The following is a 9361-nucleotide window of genomic DNA, read 5'->3' on the forward strand; positions in this document are numbered from 1 at the left end:
CACCCCGTCGTTCAAATGCAGCACAGAAAGAGACGGAGCCATTGCATTGATTCATTAATGCTAGACTGTGCATGCAATGGCAACTTGATGTCGAAGGGGATGCATGATGGAGAGCTGCGCAAGTCTAGTCTAAAGTAGATGCTGGGCCAGAAAAGCTTTGCCTGGGGCTTGTCGGCGATTCCGTCTGCTCAACAAGGCCGGTGCTTGCCAGGGAAGGATGGGGTGATTGCTTGTCAGGGGGGGACCCTTGCTTGCTAAGAGCACGCCTGTTATCTGTTCTTCTGGATTTGGTAACGATTTGCGTGTGGCTCTGTATATTAATGGAGCTCACCTGTGCCGGAAACCCTGACAGCATTCACATTCACTGGAGTGCGGGCTCCTCCGAATCAATATACATAGAGCCTCAAAAGCCCAAGTTCCCTGCGAAATACCAGAAGTTTCAGGTCTGGGTTGACATCTGCAAGGGTTGCAGATCGGACGGAAAGTAATCCAATGAACACTGACAATCTGTATATGAACTCCCAATATTGAAGCAAGTTCACCCGTTTGCCATCCAGGCTCTGTGAAATGTCGAACAGGAGGCGATTTCATTTCATTAGGGAGCACTGAAGTCAAGTAAGACTCGTTGTAAGGACGATGTAGATGCTAGGGAACAGGCCATGGAGGAGACGAGTGGGTTGTTGTGGGATTAGAATTATATGAAAGAGGCAAACAACCCTTTGATTGCTGGGACCCGAGACCACCCAATGACCAATCAATTAACTTGTGGATGTTGGGGATGGCAACAATCGTTCTGGAACACCATTAAAGTTTTGTTTGAACGGACAGCAGTTTCAAGGCGACAGCTTGGTCACTCCAGTTTACATAATTCTCCCCTGCCGGCTGCATAGGCCACCAATGAACTCCCATGGCAACGAACTGATATATGTCATGAGTGTTCCCCCGAGGAGCTGACCAAGACAATACATCTTCTCTTACCCTATCTCACCACATCTCATCATCAACAACATTGCCAACACATCTCAGGAAAAGCAAAAATGATTTCTGGTAAATTCTTATTCATTGTGATCAGCTTATTGGCCCACAGCTTTCCATACCGCGCCCAGCCTCAAGTCCCTTTGGAATGTTCAAATAATCCAGTGAACCGAGACAATTGTAAAGCGTAGGCCAAATCTCTTTCAAATTTTCTCCTTTCTGTTCCTTTATGATCAATATTCAAGCAACTGTTGCCACATTGGATTGAGCTGCATGGGTGTGTTAGCTTATCTAATTTTGAATTTTTATCTGAAACAGAGCTTATGCAAGCATTCAGTATAGTGGTGACGCGGTTACTGCAGGGGAAACAACAATTGATGTCTATGCTGGAGACTGCCGTGTAATTTTTGTTTTTCCAATCTGTAGGAATAATTATGGACTGTATTGAGATTTTTTTTTTCCATCAGATTATTGTTAAATCCTTTAACACAGGGTAAGAAAAGCTTCCTCTTCCTACTAAATGAATCCCTGATTGCAGTAGCTGGTGATTCTGTATTGATAAAGCTTCCAATTGCCTTGCTTACCAGCGTTTCCACAAGGAAGGACATAGAAAGAGCCATAAATGACATGTTTATTGCATGTCCTCCTTCTCAAGCTGTATGTAATTTCATTTATTGAAATATTAGTTTCTTTACCAAAGTATCTGAGCAGCTTGAAGATTCAATTTTTTAGACTGGATACAATATAAAGGAACACTTCTCAATTTCCATTAGCAGGATTGATCCTGTTTCAACTCCATATTTTACTCAAAAAGTGCAACTTGGAATTCCTGCCTGTGGTGTTAAAAAATATCTAAAAAAGGGCTCAATTAAACCAGAAGATTGTGCAAAGTTTGTTGCTTGAAATTTGGAAGAAAACAAAATAATTATGTTTTTGTTTTTTGTCTGATTACTGCTGATTGAATTATTAGGGCCGTCCCTCCTGGTAAATCAGACTTCTATATTTCAGGTCAATCTGGCACATGTTTGGTAAGTCAATCTATCCCAAAATCAAACTTCAAAATATCCCATATCAATCAAGTTGCTCATTATCCTTTTTAATTATAAATTTTACATTATGTCACATTAACAATTTCACATGAATAGGTTTTTGTTGTATCACTTAACGGAAATGGTCTTACAATGTTAGTCTTTGATCAAAATTATCTGCAAAGTCAGTAATTTGCTGTTCTAATATTTGAATGACTGAATTTTTCTACTATTATATGTCTGGGGAGCAGAGATAAGAAACATTTAGATATTATGCAGCGAAAAATCCAAAATAAATGCAAGACCAGTGTAAGTCAAATTTTGTTTGATATGCATAGACAAATAGTTATTAACATTCAAAAATCTCAACAGAGTGGTATGTTGATGGAGACTGGGGGCGCCTTTGGCCTTAATTCCAAGATAGTGATGGAATTAGGTCCCAAATAAGTTAATAAAAGATATCAAAGCATCTGTGATTCTACCCCCTCAAGATCATACTCCCAACTATTAAGTCAGCCTTAGATTCAGTGTAGCTGACCTAAAGTCTGCCTTTCTCATTTATTTCTACATGAAGTGTCTCATAAAGCTTTAAGCTCAGCTTTTAGCCTTGTTTTGAATTCAGATTCTGTTTTCTCATGCAATTTCAAACAGAGTCTTTACTGAATACTTTTCAATAGCTCAACTACTCCATAGATTTTTTTGTGTCTCAAAGCCGGCACACCCCATCATGTAGATGTAACAGAGCGTACCACCCATGAAAAATTCAAAAAATTTCAAATTAAGCATCCCTCATGCAGCTGGAGGATACATAGAATTCAGAAAACCAGAACCACACACTCAGAAAACCCAGGATCACCAACCAAAGGCCACTATACTCCCAGTACTCTTCCATCACAGCAACGGTGAAACCATTACAATACATGTATTGGAATGGCTGTTACAGTGCATTGTAATCAGCAAAAAATCCATATATTTTTGGAAATTTGTAGCGCATTGCTGTGCCAATGCGCTACCTCTGCAGTGAATTGGGTTTGCTGATCTTCATTTTTCAGTGCATGGAGCATTCTTGGCCAGCCACTACAAATACACTGTAGCTTAGTGGCCGGCTGATGCGCTACTGCTTCAATGTAGCAGCGCTTTTTTAAGATACACCAACGTTGTAACCGCTGCGCTGCGCTAAAAAAAGCGGTCATTTAGCGCAGCGCAGCGGTCATACCACTACATCCCAGATGAATTGAGCGGAAGCTGTTGAAAAAACCCCTGCGCTAATTGCTACGCGCAGTGGTTGACCACTACCTGTCAGATTGTGAAACCTAGCACGGAGGAATTCTTAAACTGTAAGCTCCTCTTCTCAGGGAACCCGTGCCGCTGTTGATGAGACGAAACAAGCCACATCCCAAAACTGACCATGTACAATAAAAAAACCCATTTACCGCAGCTTTGGCAGGCGTTGTCTCAGCCCCTAACCCTGGCCCCTGGCCAGGTGCGGCACCAATTGGTTCTGAACCCTGAGCACCTCAGCAAGAAGGAATTCCCAATTCACTGGGCCTCTAACCTGTTATTACAGTGAAAATCATCTATAAAAGAGGACTGTTGCTCAGCCAAAAAGCTTACTCACTCGTCCCATCTTTCCACTCTCAGCACTTCCAGCTCTTTTGCTCTACCAATTCCAGTGCTTCTGCAATCCACAGCCTTTAAAAATAAAAACCAAACAAAACACTAAAAATTGTCTTGATTTCTCTCCATCTTGCTTGTTTTTACAAATACTTTTGGAACTCCTTACAACTTTGTTAATTCTCAGCCTAAAGGCACTACACCACAAACTCAAGAACTCGTGCTTCCTTAATAATTTCATTCAACCTCACACCTTCCTCCTTTACCTTAACCAATTTGCCTATCACTCCTTCTTGCGCTACTAAAAGCTTGTTAAACCCATTCCTAAATACCTCACCTGTCACAAGAAGCTCCTGGTCCTTTTTACCCTTGCTCTTAGGTAAGAGCAACCGTTGTTCTTCTCACAAATCTTTCTACATTCACATGATCAATTTCTTATGAAATAAAAAACTCTTAGTTCTTCTGATTCTTGCACTACCCACCCAGGGCAATTAGTGATAGCGCAGCGGAAGCGGAAATCTGCTACGCTATCCGCTAATTTAGCGGATAGCAGAAGTTTACTGTATGTTAAACCTCTTATCTAACCTCGTTTAAGCCATCTTTTTTCTTCTCTTCCAAACCGCTGCGCTAACGCTGAAGCGCAGCGGTTCAGCCCTATGTGACCACTTTTTTTAGCGCGCTAAAAACATCATTTTTTTCCAGGAAAAATAAAAACGTGGTTAGCGCAGCGGTCTAGCCGCTGAGTGCAGCGGCACAAAAACCCTCTGCGCTAAACAAAGCGCAGCTGTTACAATGTTGGATGCACAACTGCCTGCTGCAAGTACATTTAGCGCAGTGGTTTCAGTGTTGATCACAGGCACCAGGGATATTGACAGTTAGTACCCTCTTTCACTGAACCTAGTTTATCTCACAGTGAAACTCTGTGTATCTTGACTGTTTCTCTCTCATTTCTCTTCTTCATCAAATATCATCATGTCATCCCTTATCAAACCTAGACCTAGTCTAAAAATCAGGGCTGATTAGTTCTACTAATTTGGAATCCTCCCACCTTTTCCTGGGTGTGTGGAGAGGCTGTTGCACTAATTGCTCTAGCACAGCTAGTAGCCAACTTTTCCAGGTTGGGAATTAACTTGGTATCCATCAATCACCAGAATTAAAGTTTTAGAGCTGATCCTTTTCTCTTCTCTTTTCATCATACTTCTAGTTGTATTTAATTTTCCATTGAAATACAATTAGAAATCCCCATTTTCTTGTGTCCTGTTTTCACTTTAATTGGGGTGTTCAAAGTTGTCTTGCATAAAATCATAACCCCATAAAATCATAAAATTCTAAGCTGAAAAAAATATGTTCCACCCAAGCACTCAAATTTAGAGCAATATTTCTAGAATCATACATATGAAATCATCACTTGAAAGTTTTATGATTTTGTGATTTTATGTATTGAAAATTTTATGATTTCAACTTTGAACACCATAAATGTACATCTCCTGACTATGATTGAACAAGACTTGTATCATGACTTCATGCACTAATTTGAGCGCTCCAAGGGTGTTGTTGAGAGAAATATTGTTTGGCAAGTACACAAGGTGATATCAAATCACCCAACCTGGACAGCAAGCCAATAATTACCAATTCTCAACATGGGCCTGACTCACTGACGGTGTTAGCTTGCTCATTTTGACAAGCCGTTGTCAGTAGAAGAGTCCTCCTTGAATAGGGTTTGACCTTTGTTCAAGGCAAAATGATCTTGTTTGCATGTCCAATGCAATACTATCAGCCCTAGGGATGTCATATGGCACCTGGGTACCTGTTGCAGGTGCAGGTACCCCCCCCCCCCCCCCAAATTTTCACTAATTCTTGACAACCGTACCCGCCGGCGGGTACCTGAAACAACAGACAGGTAACCGCCTACAGGCGCCGGGTACCTGCCTCAAATTTCACTAAGAATGGACACCCGCAGCTGCACCTTCTACCTGTTGGTACCTGTCAGTGCATACCCGCCCACGGGTGCTGGGTACCCGCAAACAGGTACCCTTTTGCCATCCCTAATCAGCCTGCTCACTAGGGCCAAATTTGGTCAGCTGGATATGCCATGACACTCGACACAACTGTCATGCCAACACAATTTGTTGGCTGTGGTCAGACCAACCTCAATCTGACCTATCCTTGGTGTTGACCTGCCTCTGCAGTCAAATTTAATGTGGCAGGCAGGTAAAGCCAGACTGCTTTTTGACATTGCAGCTGGGCCAACACAAATATGGATTCAGATTTGAGCAGTGGCTTACTAGTACAGCAGAAGAAGAGCTTAGAGCATTCAAATTTGTCAGGTTAAGTTTGTGAGAATTTCAGTCTAGGTGGACAGGACCAACTCACAAAGTGGTGAAGTGAATGCAAGCTCAATTAGCTGCGGTGCATGGTAAGCAAAGCTCAACTTTGTCTGAAGTTCAAAAGAAAGCACTGTGCGGGCCGGAAAAACTGATTACATCTGTATTGATGAAATCAGCCAAGACCAATAGTAGCAAGACCAGATCAGTGAACTTTCCTGATCCATAATCACTATCTCAGCAAATCACGGCCAATACCAATGGTAAGAAGCTTGATTGATTCAGAGATAGTTAATAAGATGCAAACAAGCTAATGCTGCATCTAAAATACCTAGACAAAGCTCTTAGAGATGGCCTCTTGCACCTGGGTACCCGCCTGAAATTTCACAAATTTTTGACATCTGCACCAACACCTGGCACCTGCCGGCGTGTGCTGGGCGGGTATAATGGGTATTGGGTGCAGGGGCTCATGTCTTAGACTTTTTTTCTGTTCTTGCTTCCATTCACGCAAGATCCCCGGTTTGATCTTGCTGTTTTTTGAGTACTCTAGTGACAGACAATGCTTAGAGCCGGTGTCTTTGGGCTGACACATAATCCTGGCCAAAACTGATAGCTCTTTTTACATCAACAGCTGTAGCTGGTTTAGATGAAAATAAATTCAGTTATATAAAAAAAAAGGGGGGGGATTTGAATGTGCCAACCTGGACAGCTGAGCATGTCAAGGGCCATCTGTAGGAGGCCTCCATGATTTTTTGCCCCGCAACCTTGTTGAATCCACCGTTTCAGGGGATCAACTGGTGATCCGTCCTGAAGATGTAACCCCCCAGCAAGCCATATGTTCAAAGGATCAGTTATTGTGTTTTCAGAACTTATTTTTGATGCACTGCTCAGCCCGGCAAGCACACCGGTTGGAGGCTGGTGGGGATGGATTCAGTTTTATTTTTGATGTAATGTCAGTTAAAAAGTTATTGAATTACTCGCCTTATGAGGAATACCAGACTCTTGGCTCAAGATTGGCTGTGGTGGAGGCTTGTAGTGGGTTTCCCACATCTCCCTGGTAAGTCTGATTGATTCCTTGATCCAATCTGGCTCCCACTGGGTAAGCTTGAAATACTTGTCTTTGAAAGACGGATGGAGTACTTTCCAAAAATAACCATCAGCATGTGATGAATAAAAATTGGAGTAACAAATGAAGAAATAAGGCTTAAAAGAAATAGATTTCATGTTTGCTTTCCGGGAGCAAAGTGGGAGGTGGGCCGAGTCCAAGACACGCAAACTAGCAAGGCGCTACTCCGCGCAAGAGCGCGTCAAAGGAACGGGAGAGCAAAGGGACAGTGCCCCATCAGAGGAGTAGTTGCCCCCCGCAGTACGGGTCGCAGCAACCAGATTCCCAAACCTAGTTGATTTTCAGCCTTAGAGTCAACTCAGCTGACCTAAAGTCTGCATTTTTCTACTTTTTACATATGAATTACTTCATATCTTTTTCATCTTATGAGACCTTGTTTTGACTTCATATTCTGTTTCCTCATGCAATTTTAACCCTAGTTACAACTTACCAATTCTTTGTAACTATACTCCTTCCCTGAGTTATTGAGTTGTGGCGCGCATGCGCAGTTGTGACGTGTCAGCGCTACCAGGCGTGCCAAACCACATGTACATATGTAAATTACATAAGCAAACTGTGAAAATTTTCGTAGTCAGGATCCCCCTTGCCTGAGGCGGATCTACAGAATTCAGCACACCAGAACCACACCCCAGATAACCCCAGGATCACCACCAAAGAGTTTACAACACTCCCAGTATACTTAACGTCACAGGCGCCTGGGATATTGACAGTAAGTAACTTCTTTCACTGAACCTTGTTTATCTCAGAGGTATAACTCTGTGTCTTGCTTGATCTGCTCTTCTTTTCTGGCCTTTGCCTTATCCTTGATCACAGGGCTGTCCCTGCTTAACATCATTCTTTTTCTGTGGTTTTTGCAAGAAACAAACCACATAGGTTTCCCTTTAAAGAACCTTGACTATCCAGAAGGGAGCTAAAAAATTGTGGCTGGATTAAACTTGTCTAATCCAGGATCCCTCCACGTTTCTTTGGTGAGAGGAGGCTGTAGCACTCTCTAGCACAGCTTGGCAGCACTCTTCTGAAGAGTTAGCATTGCCAGTGGACGTGCATTCCCACCAGAATAACCTTGAATATCTGCTTATCTTGAATCTGCTCAGTTTCTCTCTCTCTCTCTTATTTGTATTTTCTTTATCCAAAGAAATCCAAATATTCCCCTCTTCTTTCTTGTGTCCTGCTGTCACTATAGAGACTCAGGCTCACATTGATCCAGGATCAACCGGTACCACCCAGCAACAACCACCCCAGAACCTAGGAATCTGCAATCGCCGCCAATCACAGCTTGACACTAAGTTCCCATCCAAAAGAAGGAAAAAATTTGCAGTTTTGTTTAGAATCAAACAACTAACACCATGTTCAACCTCACTGCACAAACCACAGCCAAATTGAAATGAGCCGCAGGTTTAAAGCCATCACCAACCAAGTCGCAGGAAGCAGGGGGGTCGAGTGGTGTGATGCAATCTCAGGACCCGCCAGCCAAACAAGGGAGCCAGCTTGACGGGATCACTGTACCGAACGGCTTTCAAGAAGAAACCCAATTGGCACTGCCCAAGAAAGCAAAGAAAGTGACAATCGCCAAGCCTTCAGCCAGGAAGATTGCCACTCCTTTGGCGTCCAAGGCTTCGGAGGGCGAAGAGGGAAAGAGCGGGAAAAGGAAAGAAGGAGCAAGGGAGGAGCAAGAGGTGGAAGAAGTGGTGGAGCTACGGTTGGCGGAGATAAGGAGAGGAGGTACCAAGAAGGGGACACAAAAGTCTAGAGCAGGTAAGCAGCTACCTTAGAGGGCTACCTAGGAAAAAGGGGAGAGACTGAGGTTGTACGCAATGCTTACCCCGTTCTGCAGAGGATCCAGTAAAGAGGATTGGTGGGTCAGGCAGCAATTCCCAGGGGGGGCAAGTAGCACCCAACCTACAAGGCGCGATGCTCGAGATGATTGGAATGGCGAAAGGGGCGGCGGCGAAGGGGAAAGCAGGCGAAGCCATGATATTCTATCAGATCTGCGCAGGACTAGGAGGCACGGTCATTGATGGACATACCCCCAACTCAGCCAAAGTCATAACCAACAACCCCCGCCTTCCCAACCTCAAATTTGCCCCAATAAAGAGAGCATCCCCCCACTTCCCCCCCTTCTAAATCAACAACCCTCCCCAATCCACCAAGAAGAGGCGCCTCTAAATCCTACTCTTGGCTTCATAGTTCCCACTCCGGCACCAAGCAAACCTTTGCGGTGTGGAACTCCGACCGGTGCTGGGCCGTCGGCAGTCACTTGAAGGGAGAGTGCGCTGTGCGCTGCCTTTGCGGTG

General features: G+C 43.6%; 1 protein-coding gene across 1 annotated transcript; it reads right to left on the reverse strand.

Annotated features, from left to right (window-relative positions):
- Positions 1 to 5901: 5901 nt before the first annotated feature.
- PtA15_10A246 (uncharacterized protein) lies at positions 5902 to 9040 on the reverse strand (the record flags this gene model as incomplete). Its single annotated transcript, XM_053160403.1, has 2 exons — positions 5902 to 5921; positions 8890 to 9040. 2 exons carry the CDS (start codon positions 9038 to 9040, stop codon positions 5902 to 5904), a joined length of 171 nt encoding a protein of 56 aa, XP_053024381.1.
- Between the last annotated feature and the right edge of the window lie 321 nt (positions 9041 to 9361).

The sequence above is a fragment of the Puccinia triticina genome, chromosome 10A (assembly GCF_026914185.1).
Source record: "Puccinia triticina chromosome 10A, complete sequence".
Classification (NCBI taxonomy): Eukaryota; Fungi; Basidiomycota; class Pucciniomycetes; order Pucciniales; family Pucciniaceae; genus Puccinia; species Puccinia triticina.